We start from the raw sequence: 21,597 nt of genomic DNA on the forward strand, positions 1-21,597 counted from the left end.
TCTAAATGCAGGTTTAAGGCAATGAACCATCCCACAGCTCCAGAACTCCATCAGGCAGAACAGGGCTGAGTTTCACCCCAGTGACAAGGAAACAACAAACACTGACTGCCGTTAGCTGCACCTGAATACATAAAGCCCATACCGAGCTGGTGTGTGGCTAAGAGGTAGGGAGATCACTCCTCTGGAAGAAAGCACACTCCTTTTAAGAGGGTCCAAGTTCATTTGTACTTATACAGGCTGAAAAAAAGGAACATCCTCTTTCTGTAAAGCTGTCTCATCTTCTTTGTAGTGCAACAGGCAGGCAGACATCTTTTCCCTCCATTCTGCTTAAAGATCATCTTCACTACCAAGATGAAAGGCTGGAATCAATGTCAAGCTACACAAGAGAAAGCAGTTTACTCACACAGCACGAAACAGGAGAAAAGTAAATTCACCCACAGATGTGGCTGATCAACTGCTGCACATTCAGGCCAATATCCTTCCAGTTGCAAAAGACAAGACAGATCAGCTACTTGGACAGCACTTTGAAAATGTAAAGTGCCATGTAAGCGTTATTAGCACTAGCGGGCTGCTGAGGATGTCTCCTGTATTCACCATCTGGGAAAAGGAACTACTTTAAACAGTTTGGTTGAAAAAGTCCCAAAAGTACTTAACATTTTCCAAGTAGCCTCCCCATCAGCCACAGATGATGCAGAGCAAGTGCAGCTCCTCTGCCCATCCCACCTCAGGGACCGGGCTAGAGTGAGGGACCAAAGCTGTCACTGCCCCAGCACCCAGGGATGCTCTGCTCCCCTACACAGGGCTCTGTGCCAGGAGGACTCAGTCACAGCAGAGGCACGCTTCCCTTACAAACCACGGAGAGCATCATACACCATTTCTCTCTCCTCGCTCTGATGTTTGGCTTAAACGGGATGATTTGTTCGACATTAATATTTCAGGAGCACTATAAGCAAATGAGTGATTCCTTCCTGGCCTGTAAGAAACCAGCACGCGCTCCTGTGGCTGCTGCTGGGGCTGTGTGTGACACCGGTGCTCCACTATCACCCTCTGCTAGTGGAGGCCGCAGGAGTATGGAGAGGAAAGAGACATGGAAGAGCACAGACAGGTCCTTCATTCACTAGGGATGTCTTTTCCAGCACGAGTATCCCATTCACAGCTCACATCAACCAGCGTGGCAGCAGCACAGCTCCTTTCATCTCAAGGAGCTTCGCCAGTTCACATCCGCAATCAATCCGGCTGAAATCATCAATTACCTCCAATTCTCTTATTTTTAGAGCTGTTCCCTGATCACCAAAGGCCACGGCAGAGCCGTACCACGCATTAGCATTTTTACACTGCATTATTACCATGGCTAAGGCTGAACAGCCCCTGACGCAAGAGCTGGCCTGTCCTATTTCCACAACTCTAACTCCACTTTGATTTACATCAAGTAAATAGAGGTCAGAAGCAAGCCTCCAGTCCCAAAAGATGCTTTATCTCAGACTGCACCTTCTGTACATTTTCCCGAGCAAATTTTTAGGTCAAGGGACAGTATATAAGCCCATCCACTTAAACAGGGAAGCAGGAATGGAAAACACGACCTATGAGTCAACTGAGCACAAAGCACTTGCCTCCAGGAGCCTGCACCCTAATTACTGATGAGCAAGGTGCAGGTCTGGCATTACCGAGGTTTTCCTTTATCCTCCTCAGCCTTCTGGGGGTGGGGAGCAGCCAACATTCACAACTTATTTACTCCAGAAAGGCAACCACAAAGTGCTAAAGACGCATGTGCTGGTGCCACTGAAGGTATTTAAGCCAGCGGCGCTCCAGGGGCTGGGTTCCAGCTAAGCCAGGCAGGAAGCCTCACGCCCTGTGTCGGGCAGCATGAAGCCACCCAACGTGACTGCAGTGACCCGAGCACTCCCACGTGCAACCCAGCCCGTGGCCACGTCCCAGCCTCTCGTGTGTGTACTCCTGAGCTCCGCTTTCAGCACGGGAAGCGTTGGGGCTACAACGACCGCGCTGCCACTGCCCCCAGGAAGCCTGGAGAGGTGCGTGAGCCTCCCCAGCTGACCAAAAGGAGCCACTTGTGCTACGTGGTGTGCTCTCAAACATCACACAGCAGCGAGGGAGAGGGCACCTTTCCGTCCGCTGTGATTCTAATGCTCATTCCTGCTTTCCTGTTAAAAATCCAACACAGCATCAGTCCACCTGCAGGACAAAGAAGCTGAACTCCTCACTACAAGAGCCACCCAAGCCCCCTTCTCTCTCCCCATAAGCTCCTCTTGCAGACGCAGACCCCAGCCCCAGGACAGGCAGATCTGGGACTCAAGGTCCCAAGCAAGAGGACACTCTCCCCTGCACATGCACTGTGGTGGCACCGGAGACCCCACAGCGCAAGCAGAGGAGGTGATGCTGCAGGGAGCAGCGCCATGGGGTGATGTCTGTGTTGATTCACTTGCTTTCACAATTACTGGTGTTTAATCTCTGTGGCTCCTTCCTTCTGCCACGATGGGCTCCTCCGCAGCCATCACAGCCTAAAGAACCCATCAAGTAAATGACTCCAGATCTCATAAGCAGCCAGCACAGCTCACTCCCCTCCCACATCGCTGGCTACTGAGAGCTCATGTCCATTAGGCAGGAGGGCTTTCCAGGCTCCAAAGAGGAATATGGCATTTCAGGTGGCTGGAGAGTAAATAAACACAACAAAAGCTTGATGAACCCAGCAAAGTGCAGCTCATGGAGCTGGCACGGGCCTGAGCAGGGGCTGTCCCATGGGGTGGGCCACTGTGGTCCCATGGGTCCCCTTGGCAGCAGGCAAAGGCCTCCTCTCTTTCTCTTCTCACTCCCAGTTTGAGAAGCTGCTGCTGGGCTTTGAAGCGATGCAGCCTGGTCTTTACCGGGTATTTTTTACCTTCTTAAAGTGAAAATACAGTCAGAAGGTCAAATGAAATACAGCTTTTCCATAGCAGCGGACTTTGTGAACTCCAGAGCATAAATCTAACTGAAGATGATGGAGAGGGGGGAAGGAAACAATAACAAAAAGATTAATACATGTTACTTCCAGAATTCTTCTCTTTTTTGACTGCTTTCCAAAGGTACAGGAGGGAGAGGGGGAGTTTCAAACCACCCAAAAATGTCAGGATTTGTGTCACGCTTACACAAACCTCTGGTTCAAGTTGCCTTGAACTCCAGATCAGCCTCTGCTCTGTGTTATCAGACAACATCTGAGCTTGTTCCTTCCCTTCTGTTTTCCTTCTTGGAGGTTTATTTTTGAAAGAGGACTATGGATAGCAGGGCCTCTTCCATTCAGGAAAAGTAAACAAAATCCTTCCCAGGGAGGACGGGGGTGAAGGAACAAAGCCAGCCGGACTAAACTGCATGAAGGTGAGTTAGTTTGTCACCACTGGGGATCACAGCAGCACGATGACTTTGATCAAGGTCATGGCAAGGTGCTGCACTCAGCCACGCTCGCTCCCCCTCAGAGCAGCCTGCGCTTACAGCAGCAGTACGAAAGCCACAGGATTCGCCCCAGATTTTGGGTGGAAACCCAAATAAGGCCAAAATAACAAAGCAAATCAGTGCCACGTCGCAAAGCCCAGCTCCTAAACTGTGGCCTCAGCACAATCAGAACTCTGTCTTCCTCCTCCTTCCCTCTGAGCTCCCCCGACAGCCTCAACAGCTCAAAACATCACCTTCCCTCAGTGCTAACTTACCGAAACTCAGCTAAACCTCCCTCCTCAGCAGTGCAAAGCCCTGAAAAACATCTTTCCTGGGCGAAAAGCAACCAAGTCACCCTGGAGAGCCCATCAAGTCCCGAGCAGTTTCAGCATGAACACCCAAGTGCAAAAAACCGCACAGGTAAGAAAGGATTTGATGGGATCTATAGGACTTGGGATAATTGAGCTTTCTTATTTGGGACAGCTAAAAGCTGTGTGCTGCTGCTGCGAACAAGGGCCCTGCGGGGGTTTACGTACAAGACTCATTCCCTGGGTGCAGACACGCTCTTAAGCTCAAGAAATACCTGGGGGTGACTCTAAACCAGAGCAGAAGCCTGGGAAATTCTGTCGGGGAGAGAACTGGGCCCTGCCAGAGCTGGGTTCCATCCAGAGCAGCCAGGGATAGGAAATTAAATGGACAGGAGAGAGCCAACAACTTCTTCAGCCTGGTGGGGACAGGAGACAGGCGTGATAAACATGTAAGTTCCTGCTTATCAGGAAATGCTTGGCACATCACGTGAAGCCTGAAGGGGGTGTTAAAGGGAGGCACATTCAGTGTTATGGGCAAGTTAATGAGACGCTGTAACCATTATGTACGTATCATATACAGAAAACTAGGTGAGGCCCCTATGGACCGTTATATACTGCATGAAACTTTATGGACACTGTAATGCATTATTTTTAATGATTCCCTTGCCTGCTTCAGGCCCCGGAAACCAAGAAGAGCTTGCCTAGCTTCCTGGTGGGGTTTCAGCAATGACACCTTGCTTGTTGCTGGATTTCTGGGTTACCTTAATGAGAAATAATTGGGTTGCTTTCCAAGATCCCACAAAGCCCATATGCACTGAACACAAACTCAAGAGAAAGTTGTTGTTGTGCTGCAGTGCTCCTCGCATCCTCTCCCTCCCCAAGAGGCACCTCCCCTGCTTAACCATCTCTCCGCAAACCTGCCCACAAACACACTTGGGCTGGTTCAAGTCTGCATTGTCATCACCCATCCCTAGGGAGAGCCAGGCCACAGAAATAACCAGCCGCAGCATCACAACGATTGCCCCTGAAGGAGATGTATATAATGAACATTGAAAGCTGCAGGATGAACTTCTTACATACTTGTCCTTTTGGTTTATTCATCAGAAATAATTACCCGCGCTCGCATTCAGGGGAGCGCACACTTTATGATGTACATCAAAATTTAATGGATTTTTAATAATACTGTAACTACAGCAGGAGCAGAAAAAAAGGACAGACATTAAACCATATGTGCTGTGTCGGTGGGTAAATGGTATTGAGCAAACATCAACAACACGGAACCAGTTTAGCATCAGTGATGGGGCAAAAAGGAACCGTTAATTCCAGTACTTGAAGACAGTGGTGATCTCTAATCCTCAATGTTCAGCTTAACATCCTCCTCAGTGACAGAAGTGAGTGCACCCGTGACATGAGCGAGCCTGAGTGCCTGAATCCAGGACCATGCAGGAGATACCCTTGGCCTCTGACAAGCACCCGAACTCCCCGACTCAGCTTCTCCCACCTTCGCAGTGGCAAGCGGCACTCTGAGTGTGTACCCCAGGATGGTGCCATGGAATGTGCCTCAGTTTTGATTTCCCTGTGCCGATTAAAGTACTCCCAGTACTTTATAAAGCTATTGATGTTTATGCCTTAAGCATCAGCAGGAGGGCCTGACACTGAGCACTCTCCTCAGAAGCCACTCTGCAGCTAACGAGTCCATGCGAAGCATCACCGTGTCACCAATACTCGGACTGACATCTATTTATAGGCTAAGAAATTATATACGTGGTGTCCCCACCAACAGTGACACATCTTCATCGAGGCATGAGTCACCTATTCACAAGCATGCTTCCAAAAATAAATCCTATTTACCAGAATTAACTTCCACACGCTCGGGAGAAAACGTCTCCTTAAAAACCAAACAGAACACAACAAAACAGGCATGTTAGAAAAGCAAACAGCTCTGCAGGCTTCAGCCTCCAGGTCTCCGCGTTCCACACGATCACTCTGAGGCTGGAAGCGTTCAAGATACAACAATGAAGATGGTCCCACGTTATCATTACAAACGCCTGCCAAGGTCACCAGTGTGCCCCCATCCAAATGGAAGTATCCAGAACATTCCTGGCGACTCCTGCTCTGCAGAAATAGTAAGTCTATTGCAGCTTATTAGAGAGAAGAGACAGAGTGAGAGCCAAGTCATCCCAGAAAATGTAGTGTTAAATAGAGGGTTCAAACCACAAAGCTGTTGATGGGGAATGTTAGAAACGTCAGCGTGGCTGAAAGACATTTGCCGGTGGGGAATGTCAAGTAGCGAGCTACTGTTCAACAGATGCAGTACAAAATCATAAGGGTACTTGGGTAATGGGCCCAACGTTACAGTTGTTGATACAAATTATATCCAGAAAGCAAAGAAATAAATGGCTAAATAAATAAATAATGCAAAAATGGAACAAGTTCAAACTTCTTTTATAGTAATAGTCTCCAGTTGAGCATAATCACCAAAGCTATAGTGATAAGATTGCCAAAACTAGACAAACATCTGTGAGATGAATTCATCTCCGAGGGGAAGCCAACAGCTTGTTATCATTAAAGAGGCAATGCTCTCTCTGCGTTTGAACTGCAGGCCGCCTTGTTACGGCGTTTGCTGAGGCAATTGCACCAGATGTTGGCAGCTATCTTCAGATGGATGACAAGCACCTGCTGTTGGGGAAATTAAATGCTCGTCGGCCTCCTATCCTTCAGGGGAGGGTGGGCCGGCAGGCGAAGAGGGGGGAGTGGAGACGGCTGACCCTCTGAAATAAACCTATTTATGCAAAGTGACAGTAAGTGCTGGTTTGCCAAGCAGGGAAACAGAGTGGAAATTCATTGGATCTCTTCCATTGCCCCCGGTGAAATCTGCTCCCACCCTCGCAGGCCTGACAATTAACATGGCACCGATCTGAACTCACTAAACCACTCATCAGAGTAACAGAGTCAACGCAGGGACCTCGCTCCGAAAAATCAGCGCCTGCTTCACCACACACCCCTTCCTCCAACACCAGCCTTACCATGAAGATACTCAGTGGAACCCTGCACACGTGTGTGCTGGCTGAGATTTAGCATCCGCATCCTGGAGCGGCGGTGCAAACATAACCTCAACTTCACAACCAGCCAGGGGTACGCGAATGCGCATCGCTGGCTCCTTTGGACCAAGCTGTCTCATTGGAGCCTCAGCAAAGGTCACGGTGGGCACTGCAACTCACTTTAAGTAAGAAAACACACAGCAGCTTTTTCCCTGATAGATTTGCCACTGAAAAGAAAAACTGCAAAAGGTGAACTCCTTTTATATGAGCAATCTTTACTTTACAATACATCCAATACCCCTTCGAACCTCCACGGCTATGACATTACAGCAAAGAGGTATATCCTGTGATATATTCTGCTGGCAGGACCCACCAGAGCCCAGATCACTATTTCAACAACATTTAGCCCCGGACAATAAGTTGAAAGCACCACTGTTAATTCCTACTGACCCCCAACCCTTTCTGAATGTCCCTGACAGAGACAACATTTGATGGATCTAAACTGGCCACATGCATTTTAGGTATCCTTCAGATTAAGAGGCAGTTAATCCCCATTCTGCTTAGATTATCTTAATTGGCTCTTCATTTGAGCTACTTTGCCCTTGTCCCCATTTCTGAAGTTATCTATATAAATTCATATACTGCACCACATGCCTCTTTCTATATAAATACACACACTACACCACAACTCCCCCCATCTCTCCCTCCCTGGGCTGGCACATCACCCAGCACCGGATGGTTACCGACAGGACTGATGCTGACCACGCTGCCGCGCTTGGCTGCTGCTCCACTGCACCAAAACACACACATTTTTCACCAGAAACTGGTTTTGTAGGGAAAAAAAAATGTTCCCAGGCACATTTCTTCCCCAGAAAAAGAAGCACTGAGCTCTCCTAAGAGAGATACACGTGTGGAAGAGGGATGTCAATGAACTGCATATTCTACCTCTGCAGAAGTAGCATGAGTTTAATTAAGCTGGTTGTACGTCACTGTTGTATGTGCGAGCAAAGCTGGGTTACTGCACCTCTAGCACTGCCTGAAAATTCTCTTGTGGAGTTTTAGCACCCTCGTGGAAAACCACAGGGATAAATAAAAGACCAAGCACACAACCAAAGCAAGAACCACCAGGTCCCACCCTGCACTGCACCGGCTCGACGGGTGACGGGTAACCCAGTACCACTCACTTTCACATGGAAAAGATGCTACAGCTCCTTCCAGCAACGTGTGCCCTTTTTCCACATTTGGAACAACTGATCTGAAGTTCCTCATGGATACATTTAAAATCCCTTTTCTTAAGGGCCCAGAATCAGAGCTGCCTTTAAAAAACCCTCCCGTTCCACAGCCTGTCACTCAATGCTGGTGCGTTCATTATGGAGCACGATGACAAGGATCAAACACACTCTCCAACTGATTAAGCTTTAAGGAGCTCACTTTACCTGGTGAGCCCACCCCAAATCTGTGAGCAGCCCAGTGCAAGCTCCAATTGCTCCCCACGAAGTTTTAAATAACCACTGCTACTTTTTCCCTACAGAACCAGTGTTAAAACCTGAGTTCTCCCAGGACCAAGCGCTGGCACCCTCAGCTGGAGCTACCCAAAGAACACAAGTTCCGGACGCAGGTTATCATCTGATGGATGTCAGGACCAGTGCCTGCGCTTGTAAAGAACCTCCTGGAGAGTCCAGGAGCCTGCACCTCGAGTGTTAAAGTGGAATCTGATGCAATTTTGCAGCATATATTGGAAATACAGAGTCTTAGAATGGTTTGGGTTGGAAGGAACCTGAAAGCTCATCTAGTTGTCTTAAAATCAGTGCATTTTAAGCAAAGGATGAAGGCCCTGCTGTTAGGGCTCCTTGGAGCTGGGTTGCTTTTAGCAGCCTGGGCTAGGGGAATGTGTCCCTGCCTGTGGCTTGGACACACTGGATGAACTGGATGAACGCTGGGATCTTTTCCAACCCAAACCAGGCTGTGATTCTGTGACCTGAACCAGCCCGGGTGCTGCCACCATGGCCACGGACACAACCAGGACGCCTGTGCCCATCTGCACTGAGTCCACACTGACAAAGTGTCCTAAGTGTTGGCCTGTCTGCACTTCCCATGCCCTGCAGAGCTCCCCATGTAGGAGAGGCAAGGAAACCTAAGGCAAGACAAAGCAGCTTGCCCCAAGTCAGACAGCAAGTGGGTGGCATGTAGGAAACAGAAGACAGATGCTTGGGGGCTCACCTCGCAAGGGTTACAGCACTGCAGCTCAGAAGCTTCCTCCCGTTTCATTTAACCAGAGTAGAAAGGGAACTAAAACTGTGCTTCAAACCTGTGCCGAGCCCTGATAGAGCCTCCGTGCCCGCAAACCCTGCTCAGCATTTCCTCTTCTATAAAGTGCAGGTAGAAACCAACGTCTAATTTGCAGCAAAACCACTTCCACAAAGCATGTGTCTTATTGCAGACCACCTAAAAAGTGACTTCCTGCGCTCGACCGTGCGCTGATGGAACGCAAGCACCGACTTCTCTTTGAGCAGCCATCGAGTTTCTCAGTCTGTTTAAGAACTGAAGAGGAAACCGGGTGTGGGAGGGAGGAGGAACAATCAAAGTGCTTTAGGTCATGAGGGACCCCTGTATCCCAGATGCCTCTGTCACAATGCAAAGCAAAGACTTAAAGGAACATTCATTATCCTTTGGAATATCATGGACATAACATTATAATAAGGCAATCTGGACACAGTGGCACTTTAAAGCACAAGCAAAGGGCAGAGCAGGAGCGTGAGCAAGGCTGGACCCTGTTCCATGTCACTAACGGAACAGCACCCCCAGCCTCTGGTTTTCATCACCCCAAACCCATCGGACGCTGCCAACGATGATGTGCTTGCCTATTGCTCGCTGTTTTGAGGAGGTGCAGGGATTCAGATGGAGCAGCTTCTCCCAAGGTACATGATGCCGATAGAAAAAAGAATATAATGAGCAATAACCACTAGGTCTTGAGCTCAGAGTCACTCTGCAAGGGAACGCTGAGGTTAGCAGCAGTTAAAACAATGCCAACGCATTCTCTCTTTTACTGCATATCACAGACTTTTTGGGAACTCTGGCTATTGCAGACTGGAACATTAACTTAGAGCCCAGATCTGTCCCTTCATTTCATAAAATGCCACCAATTCACCAATACTGAACCTGGAAATATGGTGCTGGAAAACGTGAAAGGCTAACAACTTGTCAGACCAAAACCCAACTCTCCTGCAAAGCAAATATGTTAAGAACAGACCATCCATGTATCCCATTGACCATTAAATCTACATATCAATGTCCACCAGACCTAACAATACAATTCAAACTGGATGCCAAGGCTAAATTAACTGAGCTTTCACTTTCAGACAAGCAGAATTCCTGACTCTGGCCTTAGCCCCAGCTCACAGAGACTTCCAAATCCCCCCAAAATGAACCCATGGCGAGAAAACCACCTTTTCTCATGCTAACAACTCTATTGTAATAACATCTTCAGAGGCCAGGCTCAAGGTCTCAGGGAAAAGTAAACCACTGGAGTGGTTAATGCAGCGAGGGCGCATTAACTCCTTCACACCCAGGCAGCTCTGCCAAACAAGGAGGAGTTCTCTCTCCCATGCTTTCACAGCTGCCAGAGGAAAGCACGTAGGAAGCACGTTATGTAAAACCACCCCATGGGGCTCAACGCCTCGGCGCGGATCACACCTTCCCCTCCCAGCACACAGAGAAAGCAGAGGCACCCGATTACAACAGACTTCAGAGGTTAAACTGCTCCCTATTTACACTGCTGTCTGCGTTATGGCGTGTCGGGATGGACAAGCAAAGGAGAAACTCTCACTCTCACACTTTATGTCCACAAGCTCCTCGCTGCTTCCAGCTTCAGCTGAGCCTGGAGCAAAGAAGTGACTCTCCTCTCACTTGCTCAACTGCCACTAAACAGCAAGTCCTGGCTATAGAAGGGAGAGGTGAGAAAACAACAAGCCTTCAGAAGCTCAACAGTTTCACAGCACACCCCCCCCGCCCCATCATCATAAGCAAGATGCTGTTATTCCACTGGCCTGGTTTGCGTCTCACAGGAAATAACAAGTGTCTGCACAAAACCCTTCAGATCCAGAGAGGTAACTGTGAAATCCTGCCTTGTTTCAAAATTCCCAAACCTTAAAAGCCGTTCTCGAGGAAGCAACATATTCCAAGCAGAGTTGAAACGCGCCTGCAAGTTGTCTGGGGGCCTCGTGGCAAGCCAGAACAGAAAACAGGATTCATGCACAGCGCTTGGTTCCGATCCCATCTGAAAATCCCCAGTAAAAAGCAAGTGCCACAGCCCCCTTCCCCCAGAATTGCTTTAGGATTGCTGCGAAGGAACGAAAGCAGGGCAAACGCTCCTGCTTGAGATTTTTCGGAGGAGGAAAGCAGCTGGAAGCACCAGCAGCAGCACTGCTCTTGCAGCACTTAGAAGTAACAGTATGGAAAACTACTGTTTACCCACAGAACTACTTCCACATCTCATCTACAAATCACCATTCTTGTTCAAGGGTATCAATCTGAACGGGTTCTCTCCCACACAACAAAGCAGCATTTTTTCTACGCGACCACTCATACACGGGCTGATCTAATAGCTCAAGACAACTGAAACGTACCTTTAACACAGCCCTGCTCCCATCGTGCTGGAAGCAGCGGCTGCAAGGACACAGTGGCCTTTTCATTCAGAGGGCTGTTCCCACCAAGGCTCATTACAGCATTCCAGCACGAAGAATTTTACTTGGAATTGGTTTGTGGTAATTGGGTCCAAACGTTGTACCTGGAGCCCAACCACATGGACGCATCCATTAACAGTCACACACGACCGCTTGGGTCCATGGGCTCATCCCATGGTCCCACCAGTCCACCCTGATCCCAGCCTTCACCTCTCTGATAAGGACAAAGGGGGTGCTGGGGCAGTGAAAGGGTTAAAATCCCATGTCAAACAGCAAGTCCTGGCTCCAGCCCAGAAGGGACATGGGAACCAGGGCAGCTGAGCTATAAAGGCCTTATTGTAGCAGCCCACTGGATTGGAAATGACTTGTAGGCCTAATGAAACAAAACTTTGGCAGTAAAACAGAATGAAAGGAATGAGACAATAAAAGAGAGGAACAAAGGGAGCAGAGTTGTTTCAGCTTAGGAAAATAAGCTCACTTTGTTGTTGGGAAAAGCCAAAGCCGATTAGGATAAACCAATGACTAGGCATAAGTCTTCCAAACTAATTACACAGTTCGCCATGTGAAGTATAATTGCAAGTTGCAAACTAAGGACTGCACAACTTTCACAGGAGCTCTCTAAGGGGAGCATTACCCAGTAAAAACGGACCCTCAGAACCCCCTCATCTTCAGTCCCTTCCAGCTGAAAAGGTGCAGAACACTCATGTCCTGAGAAGCGCAATTCCTTAGTGGCTGGGGGCTTTCTTCTGCTGGGCACAGCCAGGGTGAGGCTTTCAGAGGCTCTTGCTTCTTTTTGCCCTTTTATTTATATGATACCATAAGCCTGAAATGCTCCAACTCATCCTGATCTCCTCCAGCACCATTCTGCTTCCACCTCTAGAAAGCCACAGACCTGCTGATGGCTCCAGGCAGAACCTGGGGCCTCTCCAGAGGGAAGGGAAGCACAGCCCCACTGAGCTTCCCTTTGGATCTCCTCACTTCCATCACTTCCTCATTTACAACCTGGTCTTAACAGCCAGCTTTTCACTCAGCACAAGGGCAGCGCTGCAGATGGGTGATGTCGCCGATGAATTATGTTGTTTGCCAGAATGTTAGAAACATCTTTGACTGAAATAACAGAGCATCACAGAACCAACTGCATTCTACTACCGGGATCAGGTACCAGGACAGTCAAGGCCAGGTTGGATGGGGCTTGGAGCAAGCTGCTCTAGTGGAAGGAGTCCCTGCCCATAGCAAGGGTTGGAACTGGATGAGCTTTAAGGTCCCTTCAGCCACAAACCATTCCATGATTCTATGATTCCCCAGTTTTCCTCCACAGCTTACAGCAGCCAGGGATGCCCATCTTCCTGAAATCAAAGCTGGGACTCCTGCAGATCCTGGGCTTTATAGAAAGAAATAACAATAACTATCAGGAATTTCACAATCAAAGTCTCCGGAGTTTTCATTACCACGTATTTTGGTGCTCTCACAGGAGGCGTTTTCAGTGGTGCAGTCAGGGAAGAGGGTTCATTAAAGCACTTTTTATTGGAGGAAACAAAGATCCTGGCATTTACTTCCCCAAAAGCTGCAGTTTCCAGTTCAACACTTCACGTCCTTTCCTGCCAGCTCCAGTTAAAGGAGCGAGCCCCAAAGCTGGGAGCTGTTCTAAACACGTCGGGTATGCTGAGAGCTACATCCAGTTACCAAAACAACCTCCCCTGGCTGCAAAGCTCTTCTCTGCAGCAAGTACAAACAGGATTTCAAGAATCGCAGCAGTAGGTAAGCAATTCTTTCCACACCAATAAATAAGCTCAGCATTTCAAAGAGCAAGTCACCTGAGATGCTCTTATCAAACATGGGCGGCTCCTCTGCACCTTAGCTAATGCAATTTGCTTTATTTTAAGGAGGTGCTAAGCAAATGCAAACCTTGCTAATCCATCACCATGCCCTGTCTGCACTGCAATGGCTGGACTGGAGAGCGAGGCTTGTCCCCTAAGCAGTGCAGGGATGGATCACCAGTACCTGCCACAAAGAGCTTGCAATCTGAGCAAGGGAGTCAAGGAAAGGTGGGGAAGCAAATGGAGAAGGAAGCAGCTCCTAGAAGGTCCCACAGGGCCAGTTTTGGGTCATTATAGCTGAATGCAACATCACACCCACTGCAGCACATTAATGAGTCTTCTAATTCAGCTGGACCACAGGTTCCTCGGGTCATTAACCAGCTCGGCATCTCCCCACCACCAGAGCCTTGGGGAGAAGCAGCTGAAACACCCCACAACGCAAACTGTCTCAGCTGATGAACAGCAAAGCACAGCAGAGAGAACCCGAATGCCTGTATGCGAGGTCGAGACACAGTGACAGGGCCAAGAAGCCTCACCTCAAAACATCACCGACCTCACCAAACTCATCTCCTCCTCACAAGCTAGAACAGGGAAGCATCAAACAGGGATCCACATGGAAAACGTCATCTGGTATCGCAGGGACCAAGCCCTGCGAGCCTGAGTCCTACAGGAGCTGGCCTCTATGGACTGGACCACAAAGCCCCAGCAGCACAGACTGCCAGAGGAACAGGTTCCAGCCTCCATCACACCTTGTGCAATTATTTTCAGCACCTTAATTCAAGCCTTCAAATTAAGACACTTGAAAAAAACCACTTGGTTTTCCAAAAGCACTGCCTTTGGAAAGGAAAACCCCTTTCAAGCCACCTCAAGAAAGGCAGGACTCAAGTGTCCCAAATGACGAGTCACTCCTGAAAAACACAGCCTCCCTGTCTGCATTCTCAGGGACTGTAAAACTGCAAGCATGAAACTACCAGATGGTGAAATTAAAAAGGCTATATTAAAGCAGCATCCAGACAATATGCAAAGCACTTCTATTGAAACTATTATTAACTTCAAAAATACAGGTTAGAAGAGTTCTGCAATTAGAAGTAACTACAGAAGAAACATCCAAAAGCTCGTGTAATCCTTTAATAAAAGGCTCAGCAGGCTGTAAACATCCTGCCAGAATCGAAGATTATTATTGCAAATAACATGAAAGGTTTGCAAAACAACTATCACTCCAGCACAGTGATCACTGATAAACTCACCCCCTCAGCCCCAGCAAAGCACTGCGCAACCAAGGCTGTGGGGGCAGATAAGAGAAACATACATGAACTACAAGGAATGGCAGCTGCTTTGCTTTGGGATATCTTGTTGTGTCTTCATGCAATCACGCACCCAAACCATCAGTTGGTGTACTTAAGAGATAGGAATTGAGCTGTATGGAGCCCCGCAGGCAGTGGGGCTGACAGGAGTCTCCATGGAAGGTGATACCATGACCTGCTCTTGGAGCAGATGGCTCTGCAAGCTCTTCACCTTGTTGGACTCCTGACCAAGCATCCCAAAGCCTTGGGATCCAGGAAGCTCCATGGAAGGTGACAGCACTAAGCCCCAGTCACAGCCTGGGGTTTGAGCTGTTCCATCACAGAAAGGACAACTCTGGCAAGGGTCAGGATCCCTGCTGTGCATACGCTTTCTTTTAAATGATGTCAGGATTCGACATAGATTTCCACAGGATCTTGCACTAGGATGTTTAAATAAGAAATGGGATGGATATTCTAGCGACTTCCACATTACTCTGCCTATTCACTGGTTCCTCCAGGCATTTTCACCACCTAATGAGCTCCCTCCAACAGGTCTATCTGCTCCTTTTGCCACTGCAGTCAGGGCTGAACAGAAGGCTGATTTACACACACACAGATTCACCTCCCAGTGTCTTAATGAAACAGCATTGGCAACGTTGTACACATGCACGGAACAGAACAGGGATTCCAGAGGTTACAACAAATTACCCTGCAAGGCACCAAACCGGGCCTCCCCCGAGCACAGAACTCCCTGCACTTTTGTTTTCAAGCCACACTTCAAAAAGAGAGGAGGAAGAAAGCAAAGGACAGGAATTCAAACCACGCCGCGCGCGCTGGGGCAGGACCTTACCTTGCCAAACTGCTCGAAGTATTGCTTTACGTCCTCCACTACCGTGTTAGCCGATAATCCACCTACAAATATTTTCTTTGTTCTTGTGACCATCTGTAAGAAATTACAAGACAAGCACATGGTTTAACCAGGTTATTTCAAACAGTACGTGCAGAACAGGAACAGTCTTCAGATACCATCCCTAACCCACTTAATGGGAATATTCCTTCACAGAGCAGCTCAGATTCTATTTGATTAGATACTTTCCCCCCTCTGTCTTGCTCGGGTTTTATCCGAGGCACGGCTGAGCACAGCCTCTCCATAACAACTTTAGCCCCTGGATATTTAGTTTTAATAAGTGCTTTTTATTGTGCTTCTCAATGCAGAGAAGTGAAGGAGTCCAAGTGCGGTATCCTCATAGCTGCTGTCTCAAAGACAACAAGCCATTTCCCCTCCTAAAGGCAGAGTGCATGCTCCTTGGTAGGCAAAAGGTGATTACATCGAATTGAAGAGTTGTGTTATCCAGTTTCCATGGGTCAGTTTAAAAACAACTTGCACGGTTACTTTAGAAACAATCACATTAAGGAAGATGGTGAGAGCAGCTGACCCAGTGCTCCTCCAGCTGCCACGAACCACCTTCCACCCAAAATGTTTATGGTATCACTGTCCATTAGGGCTGGATCAGGCCCATCAGAAACTCCTTTGTGCTCCCCAAGACCCCACCTGAGTACCCAGCTCCTCCTGCTGACCCACACGCACCCGAGTTTGGTCCATACACAGTGCAGGGATGATGCTGGACTCCCTACAAAGAACATTCGGTCACATAACCCATCACCCACAACCCAAAGCCCTTTGAGATGGGCAGGAATCAGTTCTCTAACAGGGCCAGTGGAAGCTGGTGTCTTTGATGGGCTGATCCCAAACCATTTAACCCTTGTGGGCCACCTTAAATCAAGGCAGATCCAGGACAACATTGTCACCATGCTCTGACGGGGTTGGCATCATCCCCATACGCTTGGACAGAGGGGAAATGCTCCAGCTTAGAGCAGGCAGCGACCTTACAACTGGAGACAGCTCATTAGCAGCCTCCCCGACCACATAAGAGATGCTCTGAAGACAACGCTGACTGCTAACTCAAGAAGCCAACACTCACATCAACAACAAATCCATGCAGTAGAACACTTGAGTTTGGTTTCTGTACAACAGAAGCCAACTTACAAAGACCGGAGGCAAAAAATGCCCCCTAACTGCGGCACCAGGACTTGCCTGGTGACACAACAGCCAGCGGATGCTGAAGCAACGCAAAGGGAACACCACAGGGCAGTTGGCCGGACACACATCAGACCCACTGCAAGCAATGGGGCTCCCCAAACCGCCCCCAGGCTCTGTGACGCACGGTGCCGCGCAGCGCAGGCACAGAACCGAGCCATCCCCCCAAAACCTAGCAGGAGCCCCAAACACTCTGAGTGCAGAACGCATTAAACATCACATCGCCGCTGTCTCCACTGCTGCTCAGATGAAGCGGGGTGGATATTTCCCCTCCATCAGCCCCTACCGTGCTCCACAGAGCTTCACTTGAGGTTTTTTTTCCTAAGTTAGGAAGAAAAGGCAGAAAAAACCCAGTGCAAAAATTCAATTATTTTCCCTGGCCGCAATCTGGGCTCCCAAATTGAAGCCCGAGCATATATTTTTCTGTAGAAAATTGTCATTTACAAATAAAGAATTGGCTAAAGCCGACTTGTAACTAAAGGATTTTGCAGGGCTGTCAAGAGCCCTCTGCCTGCCAGCATCTGATTTAAGATCAGGCCAAGCTTCTGTTGTCATACAAAAGGGGGAGGAAAGCAATTATTCTAAAGCAATATTTGAAATTATCATCATTTTTATATTTGACCAAGAAAGACAGAAAAGAGCGCCTTCTTTTAGAGGCAAGATTGAAGGTTAAGGAAGAAAGGAAAAAAACCCCTACTTTGTTTCAATAGCTTCAGTCAAAGGAAATATTGGCAATGACAAGCAAATTCACAATATTTTAATGCCTTGAGATGTGTTGCGGGCTGGGAAATGGGTTCAGAAATCAGCTCTTTGGTACAAAAGTGAAGCACAAAATTAAGCCTGCTTTTACAATCTGCCTGTTCCTGAAGAGACGGCTCAATTGCCTTGGTACACGTCTTCCCCTCAGCAAAGGAACACAAGTAACGTGTAGCCTGGGCAATTCTCCCATCCTGACATGCCTCAGCGGGAGGATTCATCGCCTTCCCTTCACCCACAGCACAAGGTAACAACGTGCCTCAGACCCACCATGGGCTCAGCCCCATCTGACTCAACCATGGTGTCCTCTTCTCACCCCCAACCCAACGATCAGCCCAGGAGACATGGCCAAGACACACGCATGGGGTTGAAAACCACCATTCTACCCCTACGGATCTGGATCTCACCACGGTGCCGTGGGGCTGCCCACAGCCAGCAGTGAGACCAGCCCCGTGCTCAGCTCGGATGGAGCCCAGGGCACCCAGGACAGCCCCAGCCGAGCAGAGGAGCTGCTGTCTGTGCTGGAAGCCCCCGGTGCTGTCTCCGACACCAACGTAACTGCTGCACGCTGCTGACTTGTCTGTGCTGGTACAGCCTCACCGCTCTGCACTTATTAGATGGCTGCGGCGGGACTGGGACCAGCTGGAAACAAAGCCTCCAAGTCCTGCTCTAACCTGCAAATCCTCCTTCGCCAGCCCAACAGAGGAGGCAGGAGGCAGGGCTTCACCGGGGTGAACACTGCAGAGATCCCGCAGAGCCCTACACCAGACCCACAGCGCAGAGCCTTGCAGCACAGTCTAATGCCAAAGGTTTGCAAACACGTTGGCCGAATATGAGAGAGCATTCAAGAAACAGCACAAATACCCACAAGTACTCCCTAACTCCGGGATTTTACTGCATCTTCTGTGAGGTCCGTCACTGAATCACCAATAACAAGTTTAAAGCAGCTCTGCTCTGGAGCCAGGCTGGGAGAGCTGGGCTGGGGCAGCCTGGACAAGAGAAGGCTCCTGAAGGGGAGACCTGAGAGCAGCTCCAGTGCCTAAAGGGGCTGCAGGGAACCTGGAGAGGGGCTTGGGACAAGGGCCTGTAGGGACAGGACAACAGGAAAGGCTTTAACCTGCCCGAGGGGAGAGTTAGATTAGATATTAGGAAGAAATAACCATTAAAGATGACAAATGATCAGAGGCACAAGACACTGAGCCAACCGAGGAGTTTCTCTTTTAAAAACTGAAGGTTTTTTAAAATCAAAGTTTCTCATTTGGCTCAGAAAATAAATCAGCAAATCTATGACAAAAAAAAACAGTACAGAAAAAGTACAGAAAAAAGTTTAAGTACAGAAAAACATTTATGTATATATCTAAGGAAAACGCTCATTCTAATTATTTTATTGTAACAAAAAAACCTAACCTATGGGTCCCAGCCTGCAGACCCCCAGTGAAAGCCACCGAGGAGCCTCACCTTTCCCTGTGAGTTAATTCACAATCTGCTTTCTGGAGGTCATTTGCAGTGGGGGGGCTCCCACAAACAGCAAAAGGATTCAGTCACCCGCAGTGATCTGGGGTTCAAGCCCCTCAGAGAGCGGCTCCATCTGCTCCTTGCCTGGGGTGGAACAGCAGCGTCTGGGCAATGGGAAGTGATTTGTGTGAATCAATCACAAGCCCGTGTTTTATGAATGACTCCAAGAGGTCTGGGTCACACCGAAACCACACCACTTCCAGCTTCACGTCTTTCTTTGGGATTTGCAGGGTAATTCATCTATCACTCACTATCACAGGGCTCTGCAAAAGGAGATCTTAGATGGGTTTGAAGCTTTTGTATACCGAAGGCGTCTCTGTCTCGCTGCAGAAGGAATCGACAGGGGACAAGTGAGATCTAAGGCTGGTTACAGAGCCCGTTAATTGTAAGTACCTGCAGAATTGCTTTGTTTGTGTGCTGTGCTGGGGTTGCAGTTAATCAAAACACGTGTGACTACTGCTGTGAAGAGCCAGTCAAGGTGACGAGCTCTTCACTGCCTTGGCTTTTGAGAAACACATTCACCTCTGCGTTCTGAAGCCGAGCAGACGCTCCGGGTGGTGCAGAAGCAGGAAACCAGCACCCTGCTTTAGCAGGACGCGTCTTCTGATTTTATGCCACTTTCTGCAAGGTTAAGGCTGTAATTAAGATCGGATTGGGATGTATCGGGGGAATCTCTGCCACAGGCTGAAGACACAGTGTCTGGAAACAAAAATCCTGCCCCAAACACATCAATACACTCCATGAGCTAATCCCAAACCGCTCAAGGAAAATGAAGGAACTGGAGTTCTGCAAAGTCAGAGCCTCCAGTTCCATTTCCATTCATACTCCCCACATACTCAGGTACCAACTTAGCTTCTTGGTGGCTTCTCTTTCCCCACTGAAACTGTCGGACATTACAACCATTAAAAATGACCAAAGGGGAGTATAAGCTCATGAAATACTTTGCAGAATTCCCAGAATTTCACATCTCAGGCATGTGCCTTGAGAATGGGTTATCCAGAGGTGCGATACAGTTAAGAAGTGACACAGCAGCGGAGTTGGGAACACAGGATGTTCTCCAAGCCTCCACTTAAACCAGGAGCACCTTCTCCATGAGCAGGACGCAGAAAGAGGCACTGAAGCAAAGGAACACACGCGAGGCTTGGAGAACACCCTGGAAACCCATGCAGGAACTCGGCTCTGGTGCGCACCCTCTGGAATTCATTGCAGCTTCGCATCCTCAGCTTCTCGGTGTGGTACAAGTGGACCAGGGTACTACGAGTGAACCTGCATCACAGGCGCTGAAACTAGCATTAATGTCAGACTGAGCTAATTATGCACACAGACCTGTTTTCCAGAGCACTTCCCTCTTTCCTGTAGGGCCCCATGGATGCATGGGTGCATGCGCATTCCAGCTTGCTCACCTAACCTGCAGCTTGACATTTCATCATTTCTAACGTATCTGCCTTCTGAATAGGTTTATAATTGGGAAAAATCATCTTTGCTATATATGCTGAACTGCATTTTATATCCCATTGTGTTGTACATTCAAACTACAGCATTACCTCTAATTAAAACCAACAATAACTCATGCAACAGGGGAAGTGCTCTTGTTAACTAAATTGCTGGGCTGCTTTGGCAGAGCACAAACCATAAGCAAGAATTCTCCAGGCTTTTTCCCTTTGGCTTCCAGGATCCTCGCAGGAAGTTCCAAAAAGCTATTAAGCCCAAACTGAAACATGATGCAAAGCAACATGTGCTGAAAGCTGACATCCTTCCTGCACTCAGCAAGAGAACACCCAGGATCCATCCCTGTCCCCAGGCATTACTGTATGGTTGACAAATGATGGATGTGTTTTGCTGACCGTGTACCATCAGCTAAGCAAACATGAGACCCTCGAGCTCCCCAACAGCAAGAGGAACTCCATCCCGTGCAAAGGCAGCAATGCTTTACATGCCACATGCCTCAAGGATTCAGAATAGGATTTCAGTGAGACTTAACCAGTGCAAATACCTTGTGCCTGACCCCGTGCAAGCTAACGCCATCCCCTGAGAACCAACTCAAGCTATAGGAAGGTATGCAGGAATGAAAGGGCTCTTTGATCCGGAGGAGCAGCACAGATTCCCAGCTGGCTAAATCAGTTCCCCCGACTGCTGTGGACAATACAGATGGGTTGTTTTCTCCATATCCATCCATAAACAAACCCGTTGACTTTGTCCCTGTTTTGGGTGTCTCTGGTTTTGCTGTTACCTTTGGGAGGGTCAGGTTTGGGTTGGTGTTTGACTTCTCTCCCTCCATGACCATGGCATCAGCAGGAGGCAGAACACACAAAGGGGTTTTTCTGTGACAGACTGAATTGGCAGCACTCACTGAAGCCATTTGTGGAGTTTCACAAGCAAACCTGGCCTGGGTCCAGCACAGCCCTTCCTGCACATCTCCCCAGCCACGACCAAACTGAGCTCTCCTGTGCGTCCCCCCGGCAGGACCAGCCCCTCATCCACTCACAGGTACAGTTAACCAACAGCAGCCCACCACAGGCCACAACCTACCCCTGGGAACAGGGGGGAGCATCTCATACCCTCCCCAAAGCACCCTGCAAGCCACCCCCTGCACCCTGGGCACAGCAACCCATTCACACGCACCACCACGAAGAGCTCCCTTCATAGCAGACCCAATCTCCTGAAAATCAGCCCCAGA

General features: G+C 48.8%; 1 protein-coding gene across 9 annotated transcripts in view; it reads right to left on the bottom strand.

Annotated features, from left to right (window-relative positions):
- MSI2 (musashi RNA binding protein 2) overlaps window positions 1-21,597 on the bottom strand; it is a 212,300-nt gene that overhangs the window by 120,653 nt on the left and 70,050 nt on the right. For all 9 annotated transcript variants that reach the window (XM_065695193.1, XM_065695195.1, XM_065695192.1 and 6 more), the window contains one exon: window positions 15,402-15,494. In XM_065695193.1, coding sequence (XP_065551265.1) covers window positions 15,402-15,494 — 93 coding nt within the window. The remainder of the gene's footprint in view (window positions 1-15,401; window positions 15,495-21,597) is intronic.

Source organism: Lathamus discolor, chromosome 14, assembly GCF_037157495.1.
Source record: "Lathamus discolor isolate bLatDis1 chromosome 14, bLatDis1.hap1, whole genome shotgun sequence".
In the NCBI taxonomy this organism is placed as follows: Eukaryota; Metazoa; Chordata; class Aves; order Psittaciformes; family Psittacidae; genus Lathamus; species Lathamus discolor.